This window comes from Macrotis lagotis, chromosome 4 (genome assembly GCF_037893015.1).
Source record: "Macrotis lagotis isolate mMagLag1 chromosome 4, bilby.v1.9.chrom.fasta, whole genome shotgun sequence".
NCBI lineage: Eukaryota > Metazoa > Chordata > Mammalia > Peramelemorphia > Peramelidae > Macrotis > Macrotis lagotis.
The window spans coordinates 8,100,302-8,127,122 of NC_133661.1; the positions used below are offsets into that span (position 1 = coordinate 8,100,302).

Consider the following 26,821-nt stretch of genomic DNA (forward strand, 5'->3'; position numbering starts at 1 on the left):
AGAGCCTCACATTCTTTTTCTCTTAAAGTCATTATTTTATTTTCAGATCCATATTCTCACCCTCTTATCTACTTCTCCTACTCCACTGGGAAAGAAAGAACAAAATTCCTATTACAAATAAATTCTCATATTTTCCATGCCCCCAAATTAAAATGTGTTCTTTCTAAGAGAGGTGGTAGCCTTATTTCATCAGGAGTCCTCTGGAATTATGGTTTGGTCTTTGTGATAATAATCCAAGTTCCCAACTCTATTCAAGCTATCTTTACAATATTGTAGTTATGACATGAATTATCCTGGTTCTACTCACTTTACTTTGCATCAGTTCACACAAGTATTCCCAAGGTTCTATGAAACCATCACCTTTATTATTTCTTAAAAATAGTATAGAAATAATGATTAAATCACATTTAATCACCTTTAAATCCTGTATCTTGTTCCTCCATTCCCTAATTGGTGGGTATACTCTCAGTTTCTAATTCTTGGCTTCCACAAAAAAAAAGTTGCTATAAATGTTCATACATATGGGTCCCTTTCTTCTTTGACTCAGGTACTGAGTCAAAGAGCAGGCTCAATTTAGTAGCTTTTTGGGTGGCGTTCTAATTTGCTTTCCAGATTGAATGGAGTAGCTCACCATCAGTACATTAGTGGCCTATTTTCCCATACCCCCTCCAGCATTTTTAATCATATCAGACAATTGGATGGCTATCAGAGTTGTTCTGATGTACATTTCTCTAATTATTAGTACTTTAGAGATTTGTAAAATAGCTCTTGCTAACTTGTATTTCTTCCCCTGACAATCACCTCCTGCATCCTTTGACCATTTATCAATTAGGAAATAGCTCTTACCCTAGTAAATCTGAATCAGTTGTCTACATATGTTGGGCATGAGAATCTTATCAGAGCAATTAGCTGTGAAGATGTCTGTATCATCATTACTGAATTCTCCCAAATCAAGAATGTTGACTTATATTCAACATCAAAACCTTGGGTAAACTTGTTTACTAATAAGTTCCCAAGGGGACATCATCATTTCTCAGTGGTCTCCTCCTGGTTTCCCCACTTCCAGCTCTTCCCCTTCTGAACCCTACAATATCACATTGATATTCCTGAAGCACATGTCTGACCATGTCACTTATTGCTCAAGATTCTCCCATGACTATTAACCATCCTAAGGTCTACTGTCAACCTCAACAATCTGGCCACCTCCCACCTTCCCAAGTTTACTCTCTCAATCTGCACCATGTCCCTGACAAACTAGATCACTTGCTATTCCTCATCAACAGCACAGCATCCTCCATCTCTCTCCAACCTTTGCATAGGCTGATCCCTGGCCTCGGATGAACTCCCTCCTGAACTCTGTCTTGTAGGATCTCTGGCCTCCTTCCAATCTCAATTCAAGTCTCACTCCCCCTTCAGGAATCCAGTCCTTACCTCCTCCCAATGGCTAGTACCGCACCTCAGTGATAACATTGCTTCAGTTTTTAATATATATTATATTTAAAGGGTTCTCTACATGTTGCAACTCCTACTATTATATTAGGTTTGAAGACAGGACTTTTTCACTTTGGGGCTTTGTTTCTCTACCTTCTCAGCAAGGTTGACACTTGGTCAATGCCTGTACATAAATGACTGGAAGAATAAGTTCAGCTAACTGACTCTGAAGACCCTAGCATATAGAAGGCTAGTGAAATCAGTCTGCTTATTATACAAGAAGAGAGCATAAGGTGAGGTTAAGGAAGTTCCTTGAAAGGAAATATGCATAGATCACCAAGAGGATACTGTGATCCCCAACCTTTACTCCAGGAAGGAGCTCAGGATTATTCAGAGGGAACACAGGCAATCCTGAGGTCAGGGAGAATCTGCCATACTGCATATGGAAGCAGCAGAGGAGACCCCTCCCCTTCCCTTGGGCTCCTCACAGGGCCAATCCCTCATTGTCGATGACTGGCTCATTCGAATCTCTGTCCTGAAATGGTTGAATAAGCTGAAGGCTCAAGGACCAGGCATCGATTCTGAATTTACTAAGGGAAGAAGGGGAAAATAAACCCTGCCCGCTTCTCTCCCTGGGGGTATCTCCATTTGGAGTCAGCATGTTGGAAGATGAGGGCAGTCACACTCATACCAGACTTGGAACAGCTACTGCCATCCCTAGAATGAACCCCTAGAAATGTGATCATGATATAAGGGCAAGCCTGCTGGTTTCATCTTCCAATTTCTTCAGGTGCAATTTATCTCATTCCCTAGGTAGAGGCTGACAGGGGATTAATGTCCTCTTTGGTTCAAGAAGTCAGAAACACATGGGTCCAGCCTAATAATAGAGGAATCCTGTCTTAGCAATGAAGAATAAAGAACAGTCTTGTTTGTGTTAAAACATCCTAAATTCTAACTTATCTTTCCTCATTTTCTGGGGCAGGGGGGTGGGGAGGAGGGAGTGGAAAAAAGAATCAAAAGCATTTTCCTAAGTTCAGTTTGAAGATCTGAATTAAAGCCCTAGTTCTGCTGGTTATTTATTGCATAGACCTCAGCCTGAGCTTCCTATACTTAAGAGAAGATAATAATATGGGTGCTGCCCACCTCACAGGAGATGTGTGGCCAACTCCATTAACAGGAGTCATTAATATGATTATTCAATCCAAGCAGAAATGAACTCTTTTCTGCTTCTTCCAGTAGGTCTTGCCCTTGAATGGGATCCTGGTGACTGAAAACAGATTATTCATCAATTAGCCAACATTTATCCAGAACCTGCAATGACCCAACTACCCTGTGCTAGGCTGGGACAGGAAGACAAAGTGACACAGTCCTTGCCCTCAAGGAACTACATATCATTAAGGAGCTACAGTCTGCCGATCCATGCACTGGTTCTCTGATTGATGATGGTTCACGGACCCCTTAAGTACAGCATCTTAGCCAACCACAGGTAGGAAATGCAGCTCTGGCCTCAAATTCAACTTGGACTCTCAAGTCTTCCTTTCAAAGAGCAATCTTGAAGCCAGCAAGGCAAAGCCTGTCAGCATTGGAAATGAAATTTTAATAGTCAAGTGAAACAAAGGAGCTGAAGGCCAAGACTCCAGGGTACGGGAAGGAAAAAGGTGTTAAAATGAGAAGGAGATGGTTTTATCTTCTCAATAGAAGGTCCTGATCTTTTCTCAAGTTTTAATAAACAAATGGCTTGGAAGAATCCACACTTTTGTGAGTCATTCCCGAAGAAGCTGGCTGGGTCTGGGACTTGAACTTCAAGGAGGTTTCTCTGAATACTTTATAAGCTCTTCCGGGAGAAAAATGAGGATTTTCCAGAATATATATACCTTCTCTGGGCTAATGCTCCAGACTTTGAGACTGTTAGAGTTGGGAAGGGAGGGGACAGGAGGAGAAGGAAAGGGGAGGAGGGTAGGAAAGGAAAATTCTATGACTTTTAGAATAGATTAGACAAAAAATCTTGGTGAAAGGTGGAGGAAAATATAGCAGAATACTTTTACTTATGTCACAATATGTTCTTGTCAATGGAGAAGTTGGATTAACAGAACTGACTTAAAAAAAAGAGAAATAAACATTCTTGTAAAGGATCTTAGGTGCCTGGCAGAGAGGGTTCAGGGGTTCATTATGGCAGGGCTGAATTACTGAATTCCTCCATATAGGATATGAAGACATGGACTCAGAACAGTATAAAGAAACGTCCATCCCACCATTTGTGTCTACCAACTTTTGGTAGACACCTGATGGGCACAAACAAGAGTCCCTGCCTTCAGCGAGCTGATGTTCCATAAAGGAGATAGAAACAAAGTTTTATGAAGTAATTTCAGGAAGCAGAAAGTACCAAGCATTGTGGGATGGAGGATTAAGAAAGGCCTGGGGAGGTAGGGATCCTGAGCTTTGCCTTCCAGGAGACTGTTCTACCATGCAGAGATGAATTAAGTCCACAAATATCTATTAAACACTTCTGGTATGTCAGCTGCTATTCTGAATGTTGGAAATAATATGCATATCAGCAGAAAGAAAAGCAACCTCTGCCCTCCAAGAGCCTACCTTCCGATGGAAAAGTCAGGATATAAGAAGAGAGGTGAGAGGGGAAGGGGGCAGGAGAGGGAACGACAGAAAGGTCAGAGTCAGGGAAGTCTGGAGATGAGGGGAGATGAGCAAAAGCAGGAAGTCAGGAGGTTCAATGCCACAAAATAGGTCTTTCTGGGACATGATGAAATAACAAGAAGCTCAATTTTATAGGCACACCAAGCCCTAACTGGATGTGTGCCTGCTGCCAGCCCCACACAGAGCAGCCCAGGCTGGGCTTGGGTCTGCCACTCTGGAAGCAAGGGACATTGATGTAGCAGGGAAACTGGCAAGCAGACAGTCCATCTGGAAGAGGGAGACTGGGGAAAGTTTTACTGTTTTCACCCAAAATGTTATATGGGATGACCCCTTGCCTAAAGCCTCCTGACCCAGAATACATTAAGGAACTTTCATAGTTCAAGCAGCCCACTAATTGATGCAGGGTCCTTAGAGTGCAGGGACATCTGGACCTTGTGCCCCTGGGGAAGGGGACAGGGATTGGGACAGAGAAGGCAGTTTCTCCCAGACTATCAGTCGAGGAATGGAACCCAGCTCTCTCCCCTTCTCTTCCGCCTTCAATGAGCTTCCCCTTCATAAGGGATTCAAGGCCAGGAGCCTCCAGCCTAGGCATGGGGACTTGGAGGTAAGGGCCTTAAGTGACAGCTGACCAGAGGCAGGAAGACAGACAAATGGAATGGAGTTATTCTTTCTATTCACTATGACTGAGAAAATGAGGCCCAGGTGGTCTCTGGCCCTCAGTTCAGATTTTTGCATTATTGTAAATATATTTATTAGTTTAGAATAGCAGAGATTATGAAGAGACAACCTATGAAGTTGAGCAAAAGCTGCTCAACTGTACATCCCCAAGTCTTTAAAAAATAATTTCTCAAGTTATCTTTCCTTTTGGCATGAACAGCCCTTTATAACTTGGCTTCCATCCTTCCTCTCCAACTCTCTCACAACTACCGCATAGGGCCCTTGTCTTCCCATTCTGCCAAGCTTCTGTTCCCCAATTTTGCTCCAGCCCGGCCTTGCCTTTCTTCCTCCTCACTGGCTCTTAGGACCACTAATCTCCTTTGAGACTGCTCAAGCACCATCTTGAGGTCTTTCCCTGGTCGAATCTGTCCACCTCCCCCTTCCCCCACATACCTTCTACTGCCTTTAACCTTGAGGTTACCTTAAATGTACTCAATACACGCTGTGCACACACCTACATATGTGCAAGACCGTAGATCATGGTCTGTGGAGTCCGGGGCTGGTGGAAGACAAGGACGACTTTGTTGTGATTTTGCAGCCTGGAGCCTAGTCCTGAGGCTGGCTCCTAGCAGTATTAAATCAAGCTCCGTTGACGGATGGGAACAGGAGCGTGCTGCCTGAGCTTTCCTTAGATATATGGAACTGTGTTTCAAGGGAGAAATATTCTGAGCAAAATAAATTCCACCAAGTATTGCCAATCGCATGCCATAAAAGTCGATGTTGACTTGCCGGCATCTGAGATGGCCCAGGGCCTTTACCCCCGAGGGAATGGCCCTGCCTCAGTGCCTAGAGCCTGAAGATGCCATACCTGGGATTTCAGGGGAAGGGTCCCTTTTTCTGAGGAAGTTCAAAGGCCTTTCGAGCTAGCTGCTTTTGACCCAAAGGACTCTTAAGGAGTTGCCTTTATGTTCTTGGTTGTATAAACATAACAATAACAACGGTCCGCACAACTGAAGGTTTACCTACATAAATGACCTCCGTAGATTCTCAGGATAACCGAGATAGGTATTCTTTTTTCTCCTTCCCCCATTTCACAGATTAGGAAACAGGCTTAAAGGCCTCAAGTGATTTATCTGGGGTCAAATGCTGTTAAATGTCTGAGGATGACCTCGGAGCTTTCGAGATCAGCATGCAGCTAGCCAGCTAATCAGCATTGTTAGGTATTAGGGGTTGAGAATACGAGGGAAGAAAGGAGATCCTGTCCTCAAGATGAAAAGAGTCACAGGCTAAAAGCTATGTGTGTAGGTCATTCATACAGAGTAGAGGGAAAATGTGTCTCCTTAGAGGGGAATGGGAGTCCTGGCTTGGGAAGGAAGCCAAGGAATCTGAGAGGCACAAGTGAGGAGGGGGACCATTCCAGGCATGAGAAACAGTCATTGGCGAAGAAAGGGCTGGAGATGGAGCAGCCTGGGCCAAGAACAGCCAGTGGGACAAGATGGCTGGACCACAGAGCACATGTTGGGTGGGTTGGGAGAAGGGTTTGATAACACATAAGAATGCTGGAAAAGCAAGAGGGGATTAGCTTGTGAGAAACTTTGAATGCCCAACAAAGACGTTGGTACTTCATCATGTTAGATCTAGGAAGTCATTGGAGATTACTGAGTAATGGGAGGGAGGGGGCCCCATCTGGGATTAGAAAAGTCACCTTGGTACCTCAATACTAAATGCAATGGCATGGGGAGAGATTTGAGGCAGGGGAGCGGGTGCTTTCCATCATACAATCACAGGCCAGTTGGAAATTCACAGGAACTGGAAGAGCCATAAGGTGGTACATGGTTACATATCCCTATCTCCTTAGGGAGCTGGTTCTTTGGAACATAGTATTGCCTTAAATAACAGAGAGAATCAGGACCATTCCTCTTCATTTACCCCCAGCTCTTTCATCCTCACAGAGCAGATCTCAAGGCCCTTTACCATCTTGGGCTCCCTCCTCCACCTTCTCTCCAGCTTGTTACCCTTTTTTTTAGGATTCTTGGCCAGACATGGTTTGGTTACAATTTGAGTTTCCTACAATTCTAAGATTATGTGAAACTGTGTCTTCATCAATCCCAAGACTAGAAGATTTGTCCCTCTTTAACAACTGGGAAAACTGAGGCTCAAAGAGGTCACATGTCTTGCTCAGGCAGACCCCTGCCCAAGACCTCAGATTTGGTACGAGTTGGGCAAGTGGCTGCCTCGCCTCCTCCCTCATGTTCTCCACTGCCCACCCCCGCGCAGAGTTGGAGCCTAACTAAAGAAGGGCTCCGAGAGCTTCTCTAACTGGGATGTACAAAGCCATAGGAAGAAGAGATCAGAGAGAGGCATCCAATTCACAGGGCGACATCCTCCCTCAGCCTGAACTCTGAAGCACAAGCTTGAAAAACTTCTTTTCCAGAGAGTCAGGTCCCTGGAGGGACAGACACAGTCTCTTTTATTGACTTTCTCATCTCTATCATTTAACTCACCTGCTTGGAGGCTGCTTCAATGGGGAGGGTGGATGTCATCCCTCCAATGGAAGAGACACCTATGTTATTTCAGTGGGAGCAGCTTTTATTTGGCTTTTCAGGTTAAAACAGCCTAAATGGGCTGTTTGTGAAAGACTTGGTGGGGAAGGGCTGGAGGAGGTGGGAAGGCAATGCTATCCACAAAATACCAGAAGAATGTTTAGGGATGTTTTGGGGAGCCTGCAAATGAGCTCACCCTCCCCAAATATTAGAGTGAGCTGCATTTCTATTAATATTATTGCATCTAAAATGTTCAATTATTTTCTTAAATGTTTATTTGTTATTTTTAATTAACTGTCAGCTTTCATTGTTGTATCATACTCATTTTCAAACTTAGCCCTCTTCCTGACCCCAGGCTCAGTACTCTTTCCACTGTGCCACCAAGCTGCCCCCTTGGCAAATCTTAAAAAGCTATAAAAGTGATTTTTAAATATTTTTATTGTTATGATTACCTAAGGTAGGAAACATCAGAGGCAAAATTTGAGTTTTTCCTTCCATACTCAAGTGCTAGGAGAAGCTTCATCACACTCAGAAGCCAATTTCCTAAACTACCCAGTCTGCTGATTACCACCACTAGGAGAACATACTGACGCCCTCCTCCTCTCTGTGGGGTGATCATTACTAGACGCATCTGCAAGTCCTCCAACAGCAGCCAACTCTTCAAGGTCTACAAGAATGAAGATTCTTGGTAAGAATTTTCTGTTCCATACATTTATAGGAATTGATGACCTATTAACATGATGGTTATTCTGTAAATATTATTTTCAAATTGAGGCTGACACTATCCATATCTGATTTAATAATGTAGACATTAGGACTGATACTTTCTTTTCATTCAAATGTAGATACTGGCCCAGAAAATGGGCCTCAGAAAACAAAACACTTTATTTCTCCTTTTTCCCTCAGGAAATGTGGAAGTGCAGACCTTAGAATGTAAGAGAGACAGGTTTCTATTTCCTGTCAGTTTGGAGAGACGGTACTGTCTATTCTCAGCATGCAATGGATACAACGGAGGATCCCTTCTGGCAAAAACCTTTTTTTTTTGACCTAGGTGTACATCAGAGGAAAGGAAATGCAGCCTGGGAAAAGTCGTACAACTTGGATATTACACAGATACACACATCCACATATTTGTACACACACACACACACACACACACACACACACACACACACACACAGAAACACACTTCATTCCACTATGATTCTCTTGATCTCTCCATGTAATGACATTGAGGGTTGCTCCAGAGAGTGAAGTTGTCTGTCAAGAATTTAATCCCCCCCTTGCTCCTTTTTACTTTGGGAGGAGGGGAGAAGGGAATGGGACCTTATCTAAATGAATGAAAAATTTATGAAGAATTAGATGCAAAGCACTGGGCTAAAATTTGGGGATATAAATCCAAAAGAAGTTCTGCCACCTCCTACATTCTGCCCACCTTCCTTCCAGAGATTTAATCAACCAAACTCCCTAATAATAATTAGCTCACTTTTTAGCCAAGGAACAAACACCTATCTCTAGGATTCCTGTCCATGTTCTTTATTTTATGGAGTTAATATCAGAAGAAACGTTATTAATTACAATCATAATAGCTCAGAGCGCCCAGTTAGGAAATTATTTAGGAATTGTTAGGAAATAAAAGTCTGACTGATCCAATCTAAATTTTTTGTTTATCTGGAGTCACCGCTTGGCTTTAGTCTACTTGAGGCAAATAGAAGGGTGCAGATGATGTCAGAGTCAGAAACACTGGTTAAGCCCCTACTAACAGGCTAGGCACTAGGCTTAGCTCTGAGGATAAGAGGCAGTCCTGGCCTCCCAAGGCCATAGTGGAATGGTGGCTAGTCGCCCGTGGCTAGGGTAGGAAATGATCTGAGGAAGACTACTTCATCTAGAGATAAATCTAGATATTGCAGTCCAGGAAAGGAGATGGATTCTTGGATCCCTCCAGCTCCCTGCTCCCATCCAGAGAAGTCAGGCCCAGGGGTAGGAGAGGCTGGGTTGATTCTATCTTGCAGGAGATGGTGGGGTCTAAGAGGTGGCTGATGATCCGGGAAAGGAGGAAGCAGAGCATATAGATGGAGGTGGGGATGAGGAGTGGGGGAACCATCAAACCATTTAGGGAACTTCTGGTGCTTCCACCTGTGGAGTCCAGGTTCAGGGATATCCATGGGTCTTGAGAACCACCTTGGCTTCCCTCTTCCTCTGTCCAGGTCAGTCCTCCTTTCATGTTCCCCTTGGGTTTCTCCTGTGCTCCCAATGACTTTTGTAGCACATTGAGGCTTGAAGGCTTGGAAGTGCAGTTACGCCACTTGGGAGACCTCCCTTCCTTCCACCATTCCTCAGAGTGTCGGCAAGAACCTCTGGGTCTTCCCTCCCTCAAACCCCACAGTCCCAAATCACTCCCAAGGGCCTGAGAAGGCTCATTCTGGGGGGGGGGGGATATTCCCCTTCGAAGTTGGTAGAAGAAATTCTTAGAGTGCAGCCCAGAGGCCACAGAAGTCCATGGTCGTACCACCGGGAGGCCCTATAGGTGAAACTTGAACCTAGGTTTTCTCCAAGGCTTTATCTGGTACATGTGATCCATCTGGGCAGTTATGTATAGAACAGAGGCAAGAGAACAAGGATCAATGAATTCCGCAGCATCTCAGAGTGTGGCTTACAAGGCAACTTCTTCAAATGAAGGCGCTCTCCCTGTTCAGATTCTTCCCCTTCCAAGCTTTTAGGATGTGAAGCCATGGCTGAGGAAGATCCATTTGGGGATGGATCAGAGCTCCCCAAGTGCCAGGCTGGCCCAACTGATGGGAGCCTGGATCTCAACTCTCTATGGAGGATCCTCCCAAAGCATGGGCTCCCCTCATGGCTGCAACACACTCGGTAGGGCTACTCTACGGGTCCTCTACTTTTGCCATTAGTCACAGTGAGATGCCCAGGTAGGTCCCAACTCATTCATCTACAGGAGACAAGCTTCATTTAATTCCTCTTCCTGGAATGCAGACATCACATCCTGGTCCCAGCCTTGGTAGGATACTGCAACGCCCCTAGGTCTTGCTGCCGGGTGATTGTGAAAGGAGCTAAACCACTTTTGAGAAGACCAATGGCCTTTTCTGTGAGAAAGAAGAATCTTCAGGAAAATGTGTGTGTGTGTGTGTGTGTGTGTGTGTGTGTGTGTGTGTGTGATGGCATTGCATTTCCTTTGTCCCACAGAGGGCATCATGTTCTTCGTCAGACCCAGTTCTCATGCCCACCTTTGGTATCCCAGGACATGTTAAGATCTCAGAGAGAGAGAGAATCAAGATCTAGTCAGCTGAAGCTCTCAGCCCTCTAGAGAGACCTCCACCAAAAAGTAGGACAGTCCTAATTCAGGCCAAAGCCAGTCTCAAGATATAATGCTTGTGGGTCTACACCAGCTTTCTGGTCTATAATGGTCTTCTTTACATAGCATCAGTTGTAATATGTGATACCTCAAAACTTCAATGTCTAAACCAAGTGTAGAGATGGAAGGGACATTGGGGTCATCTACATGATCACATGAAGATCTGGAGCAGTTGAGTGACTGGGCTGGGGCCACCCAGGGGCAGGGACTGGAACCAGAACTCATCCTCCAGAACTTCTGACAATTTGGACTAACAATTCCTCAGGACACTAGAGATGGTAGAATAGTTCCTCCAGAAACCTTGCTGAGCCCAGACAAGGTCACTTCTGTGTTCCATCCCCCATCCATCCCAGTCCTCCACCATGATTAAAACTTAAAGAAAACCCCATTTAATAGCTGTAGACAATTTCCACTGATTTGGGAATGGCTAAAACAGACTCCATGTTCCTTAGTGCATGGAGGCTAAGGAACCTCACTGGGATCTAAGAAGCAATGGCTATGAGGAACTCAGAGACACCTGGGAAGACAAAGGAGTGACAACAATGGAACCAGCGTGACTGACAATGCAAACCTCAATGGGGAGAAAGACTAACACCCCATGGCTTGGCAGAAGTGAGGACACGGGGGTGGAGCACTGGATATCCTTAGTGTGTTGGCTAGTTTTGCTGAACATTTTGCTTTTTCTTTGAAAATTATTTCTCATAGGGACTGACAGTCTAAGTGAAGGAGGAGAGCTACATTGAGAAATGTGGTTGACGTATAAACAAAAGATGTTAAAAATTATTCAAATAAAGTTAAGCAAAACCCAGTTGATAGGGTGAGCGCGCCTGTCATTTTAAGTCCCATTCTACACCTACGGTCTGTCTGTCGCTTTTCTATCCAGGTGAGAAGAATATTTCATGTCTGAGTGTCTACAACTGAATCAAATTTTTACATTTAATCTGAGCTGAGCTGCCTTCCTGCATGGCTTTCATTTTCATTCCTTTAGCCACTATTGGAATCCTTCTCTAAACAGAGGCATTCTTCACAAGCAGAATTTAAAGAGTAAGCAATAGAGGCATCACTGTAGGATGATATCACAGTAATTCACGGTAAAATTAATCACCCTCTGAATCTAATTTTATTCATCCATATTCCTTAAAAGCATTGCCTGGGAGCCAAGTACAGGGAATCTTGTAATTCTGAATCTTGATTCAAGAGAAGGATTATATGCCCCCCCCCAGTCCAAAAACAATGGCATCTCCATGTGGACCCAATTGGCTAAGAGCCTGTGATAGGCACAGGCTGATTAGTGCTCAGGCCCAGTGTCCCTAGGAGGACTTGTACTTACTTGTTGAGTATTTTGGCTCTTTTAGCACTTGAAAAATTCTCCAGTTGTAAAGACTCTTGAGTGAGAAAAGCCACAGCCAGGTGGAAGTAATTGTTCCAGAGCTGCAATACAAAAGGGGATAACAATCACATCGTTGGACACATAATAGAGAACACAAAGACAGCCAAATTTGAAGAAAAAACGTTCTTCCCAGCATCCTCCTCTGAAGTACTGACAAATGCTAACAACTCACACAATTATATAAACGCATATTTGCAGATAATTACTCCCTGAAGGACAGTGAGTCAATTTGATTCAGTGAAAGAGTCAGGAGAGACCTGGGTTCAAATTCCCCACTTAACACTGTGTGACTATGGACAAGCTGCTTCACCTCTCTGACCCTCAGCTTCTTCACCTGTAAGACGGGCACAGCTCAGTGCTTTAGCCATGGTGTTTGCCTAAGGTGATGTTCATGGTAGGTGGAATGGACTGAAATACCTGTATTTCTTTCCAAATAAGTTTTGATTGAAGTGACCTTGAGGACTGATGGGTCTGAATTGGCAGGATGTGTGGTCATATCTGGGGCCCAACTCCTCAACATATACTGAGGTAACCTTGAGAAGCCCCTGTCTCTAACTGAGCATGGTTTTCTCATTTATAAAACAAAGGGATTAGTCTGAGTAGCCTCTGGATGACTGGCCCAAAAGCAGTCTATATGAACTTCAGATTAATGGGCCACCCTATTTCTAGGCTGTGCCCTTCCAGGATGGAGAGGGTTCCTGAGAAAGGACGCCACAGCCATGGAACCAGAGTCAAAAAGTTGGGGTCTCTCACCTTTCCCAGTGCTGCTCAAAGGTGGGGCTTCGCCTTAAGGCCTGGCTCTGCTCCAGGGCCACAGAAGGATGTCATTCAGACCCAGGCTGGTTTTTCCTGCCTATTCCTGGCTTCTTTCCCATCCCTGAGCATGTGAAAGTGGGGGGATCAAGTATGCCAGGAGCTCTTGTTTCTTCAGAAAGCCTTCCCCTGGAGCCTTCTAGAGCTCAAAAATTAAGCATCAACATATGGCCGGCTTAGGAAAGTGAACTCCCCTCAAGCCTTTGGTATTATAAAAGCCTCCTTCTCCACTGCTATCCCAACTTTTGTCCTTTTCCCTTTGTTCTTCCTATAGTTCTTCCCATTCTTAGCTGCCTAGAAGAAAGAATTCTGGGAGGCGAGAAGTTCTTTCTCTTTGCCCCCATGTCCCCAAGCTGGCTCTGAGAGCAGATCAATGCCACGCATAAGCCTTGGGCAGCCCCTGGTTGTGTTTCTATAGAAATTATAGAACAGCTCATTTCCTTGAAAGAAAAGCTAAGGCGAGCCTACTTCTTGGAAAAGATAGTTGGAATAACCCGATTCCTAGAAGGCATCACTTAAAAAAAAGAGCCTGAATTAACCCCCAAATGGATGGCCTGGGATGGTCTACTTCCTGAAAAGACATGAACAGCCACAGTATATCTGCTGGGGTGTTTGAAGCCTGGGGGTCGACCCAAGAATACAAACTCTTCCTTGAATTGATTAAGTAAATCCTTCATCTATTTATTTCATTATTATTATTAGTAGTAGTATTATATGGATAATATATATATAATTATAATTTTATTAATTCTTAATTAAAAATCTCTTCCTCCGTCCTGGACAAGCAACAGTGAAAATGCGCAGGCAGAACAGCTTTCATTCGCCGCACCAGGAACCTGTCCTGCCCCCCCCCCCCCCCCCCCAGCACAGGTGTCTCTGACATCCTACTCCTTGCTATTTTCATCTTGACTCTAGAGATGAGGAGAATTTTCTGCTTTAAGGATCGAAGAGACTCTTAATGGGAGACATTTGGAAAGACATTTGTTTTTCTCCATTTTTAAATGCCTAGGAAACGGAGCTTCATGAGATACTAGGTAGCGCACTTGAGGGAACGTGAAGGGGGGGGGTGTTTCAGCTCTGGGAACATGCCAATTTTGCAATAAGGGGAGGCCAGATGGGAGGAGGGAGACAGGCCCACCACTGATGTTGCTATTTGCCCTTGCCTTGCAATTGTTCCAGGAAGGCAGAGGGATGAACTAGATTGGGAACCAACGACTCTTCAGCTAAGGCTGCCTCCACCACTTCCATTCCCAAGTGTCTAAAGTTGGTTATTCAGTTTTTAAAAAGCTGAAGCTGTTAGTTAAAAAAAATACTTATTTTCAATTTGGGGCCCCCTCCCCCAATGATTGGAAATACTTTGCAAAAAATATTTAACAAATGTTTTTTCATTATCCATTCTTTTTTTTTTCAATTAAACTGCATTAATTTTCTTTCTTCCATTTCCTTTGCCCCAGAACAAAAGAAAAAACAAAATGTGTAAAATATTTCCACACTGATTGGGTCCAAAAGCCCATTTGTATATTGAGTTGACCAACTCTCTATCAGAGGGTAAGTAGCTTCCATTCATTCTTCAAAAGTAAGACTGAGCTTATAGAATGCCTTAGCTGTTCCCTTCCCCATTCTGGTATTTGTTCCTTCTGAAATTACTCTCTAAAAAACATATTTTTATTCATTTAATGAAATATTTCCTAATCGTATATAAAAATTTTAAATATTCATTAAAATTTTTTAATTTGAAACTACTTTTTATGCTATGTAATATATATTTACAACTTACGCTTCTTACTTTGCTCCAAGTAAGTCCCTGTTCCCATTCCCCTGGTCCCATTAAAGCTAAGCTCCAGGAGGGCAGGGACTGTCCCTTCTGTTATATCTGGGACTTAATAGGTTTTTGTCGGCTGCAGTCTGGCTTGACTGTTAGATTCAGTCCAGGCTCAGAGAGCCCTCGAGCTGGGTCCCCCATCCCTCCTGTTCCACCGTCATTTTTACTTCTTGGTTCCAGAACTGACCACCCATTCAATTTCTCTTCCTGGATAAGTGACCAATTAAAGCATGGAGAGCATCATGAATACAGAAACGTCCCCCAGTCAAGACCTTCAGCTGGGAAGGCCTCCCACCAAAGGCCATGCAGCTCGCCCCTTACCTGGAGCTCAAAGTTGGCTTGATCCAGAAATTTTTTGTTGAGCATATCTGCATACTGATTAATTGCTCGCAGGAAGACTCTGAAAGATCAAGAGAAAATTACATAATTATATACTTAGACACCTCAGGAGACTTGGCATTTCAATTTGGTCCAATCTGAGGCTGCCTGCAAAGGGAAACCTGGAGCCGCTCTCAGAAACGCAGGTAGGAGTCTGCCAGGGAACACGGGCCGACCGCTCAGCAGATGTTCTCCAAATGAATCCAGGAAATGAGCACGTGGAGAAGAGACCAAGACCAAGGAATCCTCATCACAGAAATCCAATTTTCCAAGGAAAGGTGTAAATTAAGGCCTCTTTGCAGGTAGAGCATCCCACTGGAATAGGCCAAAGCCAGACTGTTCTTACCACAGTTTTTCTTGGCTCTTACAATATTAACCATGGCTCAAAGCTCAGCAGGCTTCATCTTAGCTGTTTTGCTTTACAAATATCTCATTTAAGACACCACTTAATCCATCAGAGATCAAAGATGTATTAAATCTCTGCTATGTTCTGGGTGAGAGAGCATGGAGGGTTATCTAGAGGCTCACTTGGGAGGCAGAAATAGAACGCTGCCTCATCTCACCTGACCTGGTGAAGGGGAAATGAAGGATGGGCATATGGACAGACACATATGCACTCATAGAGTTGGTAGAGAAACACATTTCACTCAACAGGTAAGAGAAGGGAAAAGGAAGATTAAAAGAGACATTAGTCCTAAACAAAACAAACTATTTGTAGCTCTGTTTGAGGTGCCAAAGAGCAGGAACCTGAGGGGTGCTCATACAGAGAGAGATAGACCATGGTGCATCACCATGGGGCTCTGGGAAATGATGAAAGAAGACTTGTATGAAATGATGCTGAGGGAAGGAGGCAGAGTCAGGAGTATAACCGAACCAAGGACAAGCATGGGAAGAGCCAATGACCCTACAAGAGTCCAGGACTCTGATCAGGACCTTGAGCCACCAGGATTCCAATGAGCCTGCCAGCCAATTGCCAGGAAGAGAGGTGATACAGGAATAGGCCCTCTCCGTAACACGTTTTATCTGTGTGGCTTTTGTTCTCAGTTGGGAAGGGGAGCTGGGTGGAGGAGGGAGAGAAAGTGGATTTTGGTTGATTGAAAAAAATTAGTAAAATTAACAACAAAAAGGATTTGAGTCTTGCCTTTGATACTAACTTGCTATGTTAAACTGGGAAAGTCCCTCAACCTCTTCATGCCCTAAGAAACTCTATAAATGACAATTTCTGAATGATCTACATTTGCTTATGATGAACTCTTCCATTGACATAAACAAAAGAAAAAGGCCAATTTCTATACTAATGCAATAGTCAGTCCTTCCTTCCAGACACTTTCTGGGAAACAGGTGGATGCTGATAAGTCAATGCAAATATAGAGTACATAAGTGGGATAGGAAAGTGAGGCAGCGAATAGAGCAGTGAGCCTGGAGAGAGGAAGATCTGCATTAAAAATTCAGATTCAGACACTTGCCGGTCGTGTGACACTGCAAATCACTTCGTTTGTCTGCCTCTGTTTCCTAACTAGGAAAATGGAACCAGGGGAGGCATGGGGATCAAATGAGAAAGAAATTGCAAAGTGCTCAACCCAGGAGCTGGCACAAGGTGGGTGGTATGTAACCAGGGGCCACTTACTATTAATGGGAAGGGGTACTGATAGATTGATGGATAGTATTGCTCTCTAAGAGCATAGGTTACACAAAGCACAGAAAGTGATAACAGGGCTGGAAGAGGATGCTGACCCAGGTGGCAGAGAAGAGGAAAGCCCCTGAGCTGAGCCCCATTGGGGTTGTGGGTCTCATGGGGATGTGAGGAGAGACGAAGTCATCCTGGGGACCTGCATGCTGGCCCCGGGGCCTGGGCCTTCTCATGGGAAGCTTCCAGATTGATAGAATGCAAAGTCTTTTTACAAATTATCATTTCTTTGGTAAAGTAGGAATCCAGAGACCCTAAAGAACTAGGGTCTGGGCCCTGCAAAGTAAACCTGTCCCTTCTCTGATAGCTGGTTGTCCATTTTGTACTTAATTGAGGCAGGAGTCACTTGTCTGATTTCCAGGAGTGTACAAGCCTTTCCGGCCTTGTTCACCAATAACTTTGTTTTACTGCCCATGAATGCATCTGGAACAATGAAGCAAACCCTGCTGCCGGCCCACTTGGGCAGTGCCTGCTTGGTCAATGAGGCTCTTTCCTGTGCAGCTTTCTCCAGGGGAACTCCCTTCAGGACTCTCCCTCATCCATACAGGAGCTGGAGGACATGGGGGTGGCTTCCCAGAAGGTATAACCTTGGCTCTACTCTACCCTTAAATTGGGGCTCTTGGAGGGTACCCCATGCCAGCCAACTGAAGGACCACTGAAAGCCAGTTAGCCTGTGGGTGGGGGGGGCAAGAGTGCTGGATTATCTTCTCTGGATTCCCAGTGGCCCAAGGTTGGGGCTCCTTGAAGACAATTTCATTGCTATCCAAAATATGCTACTGAAGACCCCCAAACAAGGCAAAAAAGCAGAAGGAGAATGGAATCATGGTTATGCCAAGGGGAAAACGAGCCTCAGTAGAAATTATTAGGAGTGGCCCCCCCACCCCAAACACCATGAGGTAATGAAGGAAAAGGTAGAAGGAACCAAGAACACTGGAGAGGAAACTTAGTCATGATGTACAGTGACCTGGTCACAGCCCTCTGAGAAAGCAATGGAGGCTCCCCTTTGAACCCTAACAAACACCATAGACTGTGATCTGGTGAGGTCCCTGATGTTCCCCCCTCCCAAACTCTGATCTTCCAAAAGAGCCTTGCCTTGGAGGTGGAACCAATGGAAATGGCCTCAAGCTGATTTTGCAAACACTAGTAAATGCATCCCATTCATCAGTCAGAGCTCCTAGTTTTAGTTGTGAAAGCAGCAAAAAGGACATTTAGGAAAGATGAGGAAAGAGCCCTGTGGACTAGAGTACTCTGGAGGAGGAAGGATTGCCTGGATAAGTCCTGGGGGCTCAGGGGCTCAAAGGAGAGTGTAGAAACACATTTTTCTGAATACTAGAGGGGTGGTTCTGGTCCAAGGAAAGTACATGCTAGTGGTCACTGAGCTTGCAGCTCCAGGAGTCTGGAATTGTGTGACCCTGAAAGCATGGATGGGTCCCACTGAGCGAACCATTAATTCATCCTGTGACAGGGTGATATTTTTTGAATTCCTCTTTGTCTATCTCCACTGAGTTGGAATCAATGACCACAGTTTACATAATTTATGAGTACAAATAGTGAGAATTTGTGTTGTGTTGAGTCTCATTCTTCGTGCCCCCGTTTGGGGTTTTCTTGATGAAGACACTGGAGTGGTTTGCCACTTTCTTCTCCAGCTCATGTTACAGAAGAAGAAACTATTAAACCTAAAGCCATAAAAATCTTAACAATATAGGATTAAAATAAAATGACAAAAAATACAGGTTAGACATTTTAAAGTTTCATTCTCTAAAACCTTCCCTCTAACCTTGAAGGTGGAGGCCATTTCAGAAAATGACCACACTGCAACTGGGAAAGAGCTGAACTTAAAGAAAAAATAGAGAATAGGGAAAATTATTAACTTCCTTTGTGAGGTCTGACAGGGAAGGTTGCCCAGTATCTCTGCCCAAAGCTGTACCTCAAAGACTGTCGTCCTTGTACAATCCTATCCCACCTCTTCCTGGCAGGACCCTCTCCCAGCATCCTGATCATCATCCTCCTGAGCAAGTAATAGAGGCTATGATCCCTAGGAGTCTTAATTTCTTACTAGTTTGGCAAGGTGACTGATATGAAGGCCAAATACTCTAGAGAAATCAAGCTTTTACAGGATTATAGTTTAGAGAATCTTTTATTTTGACAAAACAGAGGCAAACAGGGTGGAGTGACTCGCTCAGGGTTACCCAACTGGATTAGACCTCAGGTCTTCTTGACTCTAAGCTTGCCAGTCACTGAATCACCTAAGGCCAGAATACTGGAGGGCTGGCCTCCACTTCAGCTTCACCCAATGACTGGACCTCAGGTAAGTCTGCTAACCCTCCTGGGCTTGAGCAGCTTCATGAGGGCTTAGGCTTGACTGGGAAGGTCCTTCCCAGCTGGACATCCAAGATCCTCTAATAATCATGTATATGCTCAAGTGAATATGTATTGGTCTGTGTCTCTTTTGCCCTCCTCCTGGCCCTGCCCCCACATTGTCCCTAATCCTTCTAATATGGCGTCTGGCTAAATCAATGCCTGCTGTGACTTCTGTAGAAATGGTGACTCCTCTCTCCCCTCCCAGAGGCCAAGGGGCTATTGGGTTGGTCCTTTAATCTCCAGCACCTAGCTCAGCTCCCATCAGCCACGAGGAGGTGATCGGGCTGGCTAGGGCCTCTAGGGCCAGCCTTGGACCCTGACCAAAGGGAATTGTTTAAGTAATTCACTGCTATATTATGGAGTTTCCTAAATGAGTCAAACCAATGTAAAGTCAATTTTAGGAAACTCTCTCTGTCTCTTCTCTGTATTTCTCCAGTGTACACACACACACACACACACACACACACACACACACACACACACACCCTAATACCATGCAGAGATAAAACAAAGGGGGAATCTTTTCAATAATTTAGATGTTCCATAGTTTTTGATCTGTTGAGACAAAACTAAATAAATCACATACAATTGGAGCTCCATTAGGTAAATAAAAAGGAAGATCAAATAAAAGACATTAATCAATGGAGTAAACAAAGATCAAATGAGCCAGAGCACAGAGCATCTCTCCCACAAAACCAATTCTCTTGAAACAGAGCTCTATGAACTCCAAGCTTAGTTACTATCCCCAGGCCACCTAAAAAATCAATTATTGGTTCAACTGGGCATCAATGAGCAGAGGCTGAGAACACTTTAGAGGAGAAACTTCAGACAGCAAAAAATAACCTTCCTTCTTAAAGTCATTTTAGGAAAGGGGAAGGAAAAAAAAATTGAAGCATCTCTGTAATAACGAGACCACATGGAAGAAAGTGAGGTAGATCTTTCTGGAGGTTTTTTTTTTGCATTTTTTTTTTGTTGCTGTGTGACTCTGGACAAGGCACCCTCTCTGAGAAGAAGGTCTTTAAAAGAAGGTATATGGCATCTGTAGCTCTGACTTCTCAAGGTCTTTATGGAGATCAAACAGGATTTGGCTGTATGGATATGTATGCCTACACACAAAAATATATAGTTTTGAAAACTTAAAAATACTACTATAATACTATTTGCTTTCAGTCACAAGAAAATAGGAGGTGGGGAGGGGAATAGTCTGCAAATTGGGTGGTTTGGAGCTGTTTAAATAGCCTCCTCTGAAGGATGCTTTGGAAGAAGAACCTCTGGGGTCTACAAGGTTCACACCTATGGGGAGCAAATTCTGGTAACCCTGACAGGCTGTCAAGACTTGGGATCAATCCTCTTCTTCCCCCTTCCTCTCCCAGGGATAAGCCTGGTGAAGTATGGAGAGGCTCTTCCCCAGAAGGCTGGCTATCAGGTCACTTTCCAGAAGTCAGATACATGGATCTTTCCTGTCTCCTTCTCCCCTGCCACTGCTTTCCTTCTAAAGAACCATAAACAAGTCAATACCACCATTGCTACTGGAAGGAGTTCCACTCAGTAAATGCGGTCACCAAGAGTCTGAACAACACAAAGACTAAGAGTCTTGTCTTTGCCCTTAAGGAGTTGACATTCTACTGATTCATGGTCAAAGCAGGATAGTCCTTTCTAAAGAAATCTAATATTGCAATCTGATCAAGGAGCTTAGGAGGAAGAATTAAGATGAAATCGCCCTGGGCTCACCTCTACAAGCTACACTGTGGTGAGCTGCAGGACCTGGGGCATGGCAGACATTGGAGAAATATGCTCCTTAATCTTTCATAATCCAGAAAAGCGGCCTGCTCCTCACTGGTGCATAGGGGATGTCAGAAGGGAAAGAGGGAGGGGAGGAAGCATTTCCCAAATACTCTATCTGTATCTATACATCCATACTTTCCCATTTTTTTTTCTTTAGGGCCATTCCAAGTTACTTTACCTCCGTGCAAGGACCTACAAGACAACCAGCTATGTACCTGATGCCATATGTGATGGAGACCCAAGATTCACAGCAAAGCTTGTTCTAGAGAAGTAAAAGTTCTTAAGTCAGAGAATCTTGATTTCTCAGATTCACTGAACCTCAGAATAGGAAAGGACCCCAGAGACCAGTCAGTCTCCTTGGTACTTGGACCAAAAAAACCCCTTTAGATATTCCCATCCCGTCAAGACAAAAAGTGATTGGTCACCAATCATTTGAAGCTTCAAAAAAGTGCACTAATCCTTTTCCTCAGGACAGCCTTTCATATCTTCAAGAGTTTTCAAGTTCTTTTTTAGATCTTCTCCTTTTCCAGATAAAAAGACCCATTCCTCTCACTCAGATCTTGTAGCATGTACTCTAGGCCCTTCACCATCCTAGGTATCCTCTGAATACTCTGTAGCTTATCAATGTCCTTCTTAAACCATAGCTCCCAGAACTGCAAATTCTCCAGATATGGTCTGATCTTAGATCTCTCTCTCTCTCTCTCTCTCTCTCTCTCTCTCTCTCTCTCTCTCTCTCTCTCTCTTATATTGGAGACAAATTGCTCAGATTTAAATTCTTATCATGATTTTTCATACCTTTTCCCTCTCTGGGTCTCAGTTTCCTCACCTATAAAATGAGAGGTTTACTTGGGGGATCACAGAGGTCCAATTCAGCTCTATAGGGTTGTCTATATTCCAGTCTATTCTCTGGTGGTGACTGAGCCCCTCCTAGGTCAGCCAAGTGATTGATGCTATCATTTTTCAAAGAGGATCTTCTGAGTGACTTTTGGGCTGACAGTTCCATCTCAAAGTCTGAGCCTTGTATAGACTTTATCATCAAGTCTGTCAGGAGAAGTAAAGTAATTTTCAAACAGAGCAGTTCCAAGCAATATGAAATGGGAATGCTTTGGGGATTATTATCTCAAACTGGTAAAACTATCAACAGAATTGGGATTTTATGGAGGTCATTGTGGAGTTTTCCATCATGCTAATTACTCCAAGCAATTGTTGAAACTCAAGTTTTTAGGGCAGAAATGAAGAGCCCTATCTGTCATGTAGGCAGGCACCCACAGAGCCATTGATTGTGAAAGAACTTTCAGACCTCAGCTGGTCTAGTTGCTGGCCTCAGGGTACCTACATTATCGAGAGGGGGAGACTGTCAGCCTTTGATTTAATGACCTCTGGAGGCAAGGAGATTCCATAAACACCTCTTGGTAACCTCTTTCTGTGCTAGCCAAGGCATTCTCCTCTTGAAAGGGAGGCTCATTTTCAGTGGTTGATTCTCCATGGTGACAGAGCCCATCCTTGTGGTTCATAGCATAGGTTTAAAGATGGCTGCAAAGCTCTCCTTCCACCATCTTGACTCCAAGGTTCATCTAGCAGGCAGACAAGAAGCAACGCACAGGGATTTGAGCTACTAGTATACAAAATGCGAACTAGCTAGGGGCTGAAGCAGCCAATGGGAGGAAGAGAGAATGCCTCAAACACCGGGCTTCTTCTACCTGCAGCCTCTCATACAACTCTCCACCCGCCCACAGAGACTAACCCTTCTAGGAATTTAAAAAAAAGATCTAATGATTTCTAGTCATCGACAGCTTTATTTCCAGGCTAAACCAAGAATATTTATACTAAAATTTCAGTTTAAAATGATAAATAAAAACAAAAATATAAACATAACCAACCAATAAATCATCTAGTATTTTTAAGCACCTACTAAGTGCCCAGGCCCTCAGGATACAAAGAATGAGACACTTCCTCTCTGCAATAGGAAGAAATAGATGTTCTGGTAAGAGCAACAGCTTTCCCTGTCTGGGTCCCAACCACCTTTCATGAGCTGATGCCCAAAGTCATCATTCTACCTCCTGAATGGATGGCCAGCTCTCTGCTGCTCCTCACATCATCTACTTAGAACCCTCATCTTCCTTCAGAAGCCAGCTCTGGTGTCAGCCCCTCCTGGGAAGTCTCCCCTCTCCTTCACTTCCCTTGCACTAACTTATTTGTGCTCATGTTCACTGTCCCCAAGCCCAGAAGATGCAGGCAGAAAGAGTTTTTTGTTTGTCTTTGCATGGCCAGGTCTCATCACAGGGTCTTGGACACTCATCAGATTATAATTCTAATTCTCTTCCTAACATTAGGGAGAAGTTAAGAGTCTAAGAAAATATTAAATTGAAGGTGTGAAAGAACTACCTGTAGCTAAAATCTAAAAGGACAGGCCAAATCTGGTGTCACTCAGGCAAGGAAAACCACCTATGGTCACCATCAGTCCAAGAACAAAGGCCGCAGCTGACACGAGCCTCATCATCTGAGGAGCTTCATCATACCTGCTTCTTCTTCCCTGTCCTTGGTCCTTGCTGCAGTCTAGGACTGGCACTCTGGGACAATCACAGCAGAAATTTCCAGAACCTGAAGAGCCAAGAGCTCTGGGTTCAAAACAACACCTGAAATGCTCTGATGATGCCCTATATCAGTGAATGGAATTGAATGGAGATTTGGGTTATCTGTTGTACAAGCTCCTAGCATAATCCCTCCCACAGAAAATGGCTCCATGAGGACAGAGGAGACTGCATCCTTCCATCATCTCTGGTGGACAGTGCCAATGGCCACTAAGGGGTCAGGATGAGCTGCCTAATCCCCACAGAAGGAAGAGCTGAGTGAAAGCTTGGGGCTCCCAGTGGTAACACATAGGTTTATTTCTAAATGGAGGGAGGGCTGCTGTTCTTCTAAACATAACTTGATGGTTACAGACTTTACTGGTATGCTACCTGTGTGAAAATGAAAGACATTTGTGGGGGATGGTGGTGCTCCTTTTGGATAAATATATTATCTGAACTGGATGGAGAATGACAGTGACCAATTCCAACCATTTTGAACAAAGACTCAAGTCACAATGGTGGAAATGGTTCATGGAAATAAAGCCAGATGGTCAGAGAAATCAGTTGGAAGAGGGAATTTAAGGTGATCACTGAAAATGACGCAATTAACAGTTTAATTAAGTTAGAAAGAGAAATCACAGGTGCTTTATTTCAGCTGATTGATTTTTGCCAGGAAATCCCAGTATTCAATCAAAATGATGGAAACATTTTCCCAAGGCAGAGACCAAAGGAATGTTGGATCCTGACAGTGGTGGGGATGTGGCCCCAAGAGAGCTATGCTACAAAACACTCAATTTTACTGAGAGAGGTATATGTGTGTATGTGTGTGTGTGGGGGGGGAGATGGATTTTTGCAGCAACTTTCTGTTTCCTAGCTAGGAAAAAAAGAAAAAGAACAGATTCAAATTTAAGGAACACACAGCATTCCATAAGCATGGAGAATAAGGTTAAAAAAAGGAAGATGAATCTCCTAAAGAGAGCAAAGATATAGGAAGAGGTCCTCTATGGACAAAAACAGTTATAGCAGCTCTCGCTCTCTCTCTCTCCATGAAAATGGCAAGGAAAGCTTATACAAAGTTGTTCTCAGAGATTATAATGCATAAGTTTGACTTTGATAATGCTGGATATCAAAAATTGGGGGATAATTTCTGCAAAAATGAAAATAGCCCCAAGGTCACAAGCAGAACTGATTGTCACTATGTTTAATCCCTCTTTTTTTAGCCCAAAGAAAGGTCCTATTTGTTCATTCCAAAATATTTAATGATCAACTATTACTTTCTGTATTGACAGAATGCTCTTTTGGTTAGATCCAATTTTATTAAATATTTTATTTATTTATTTTATCAGCTCCATGCAATGGTAGTTTTCAACAATTTTTTTTGGCTAGGTTTTCAAGTTTCACATTTATCTCCCTCCCTCCTCTCCCCGCTTCCCTTGACAGAAAGCAATTCAAGATATACTAGAGATGTATAACCATGCTAAACATAAGAACTATCAACCCCTTTACTCTGAATTACTTTTCCCTTCTAATCCCCTTCCCAGCCATGGTCTGTCTGCTAAAGAGTGACAGGAATGTACACAGACCATCCAGAGAAGTGTTCACCAGAAGCGCTGGCTGAGACAACAGAGGCCTGGGGCAGTGGGTACAGGGCTATGCTATCTTGGGTGAGCCGCTGGTGACACTTCCCTTCCCTGGTCTTTTTTTTTTTTTTTGGTTTTTGCAAGGCAATGGGGTTAAGTGACTTGCCCAAGATCACACAGCTAGGTAAGCATCAAGTGTCTGAGGTCAGATTTGAACTCAGGTCCTCCTGACTCCCAGGCTGGTACTCTATTGACTGCTTTAGTAGCTGCCCTACCACCTTGGCTTCTTTAAAGACCATATGAGGAGGTGTAAGAGCAATGAGGGAGGGGATAATGTGGTGGCCTCGCTGGACTGGGCAGGCCACTCCCTCTTACTGCAGCTAGGACCAAGCTTCAGCCCAGGAACTGATTGACATCACAGCAGAAAAGACACCCAGGTTGATGGCAGGAGACTGATTGGGAACCCTAATTTTATCCCCAAAAAGGGGACTTTGGAAAAGAGACACTTATATGTCTCTTCTCTCCTCCACCAAATTTAAAACTATAATAAAAAGTTTCATGCTGTATAACATTAACACTATTGTCTATTTATGATCCATCCTAAATATGGAAGCCAGTTCTGGCATGGTGGAAAGATCTGGGTTTGGATCTGTGCAATGGCTATAATGTGCTAGGCCAGGGATTTGATCTATCTGATTCTCCATTTCCTCATCAATAAAATGGGAACCATTATCTATGTGCATCCTTCCCCTTCCAGGGTTGGGGTGATCAAAGGGCAATGGGGGTATATTGAAAGAAGGAGGAAGGTCTGGGTTCAAATTGCCATTCTGTCAGTAGCAGTGTGGCCAAAACCAGATTCCTGAATCTCTCCAGATTGGGGGGGGGGTACATTCAGTAAGTGGGATGCCATGACTTTAAAACTCAGGAGAAATGGAAGCTGTTAATTGGTATGACTGGCTGCTGAAGCATGACTTCCTGCTCAGGTGCTGCCTCCTGGTCTCTTTTGTAACTGGATGAATCAAATGTTCCTTTTATAAGCAGACTGTGTGGCAAAAGATAGACCTTTAGACTTGGTAGGCAGCTTCTATGACCCGGTGGCCATCATGCCTGTGGTGCCACTGGCCAAAAGGGGCTGGGGAACAGGGCCCCCCAAGACCAGCCTCCATGGCTGACAGAGGCTTGAGCCAAGATTCTGTCTATCAACTCACCATACCTCCAGGTAGGCCCACTGCCAGAGAGGATTAGCCCCCAGAAGTCAATAGACCCAGTCAGCAGCACAAGGTCCTAGAAAAGCACTGGAGGAGGGGAAGTAGCACTCCATTGATTTACTAAGTACTGATTGAGTCCTGTGGACCCCACCCCTCTTTGCACCTCACCTTTCTCATCTCTAAGCTAGTGTGACCATGATGTTTGACAAAATGCTCTAGAAGTACCAGGAACCTGAAAGATGACCACAAAAGTCCCTGGGGCTAGAAGGCTCCAGGAGGGGGCTCCTTCATCTTTGTCTCTGCACCTCCACCACTTATCTCAGCACCTGACAGAGAAGGGGCTAAATAAAAGCTTGGAATGGAGCTGGGCCTTCAGAAGGCTGCCCTTCTTCTCTCAAATTCCCAGGTCAGGGGCCCTGCTAATGTTTCTTAATGATCCTCATCTTAGAGCTAGAAGGGACTTTTGAGATGGAGCAATCATCTCTCCCAATTTTGCTGGGGTCTCTTTACAGAATCCTCCAAAAGAACACAGGGGATAGAATAAAAGATGGCCCCATTTCTTGGAGCCTCTTTG

General features: G+C 44.1%; 1 protein-coding gene across 4 annotated transcripts in view; it reads right to left on the minus strand.

The window, feature by feature from the left end:
- The window catches only part of DOCK1 (dedicator of cytokinesis 1), a 519,930-nt gene that overhangs the window by 99,739 nt on the left and 393,370 nt on the right, over positions 1 to 26,821 (minus strand). For all 4 annotated transcript variants that reach the window (XM_074232174.1, XM_074232173.1, XM_074232175.1 and 1 more), the window contains exons 30-31: positions 15,000 to 15,078; positions 11,984 to 12,084 (exon numbers count right to left, since the gene is read on the minus strand). In XM_074232174.1, coding sequence (XP_074088275.1) covers positions 11,984 to 12,084; positions 15,000 to 15,078 — 180 coding nt within the window. The remainder of the gene's footprint in view (positions 1 to 11,983; positions 12,085 to 14,999; positions 15,079 to 26,821) is intronic.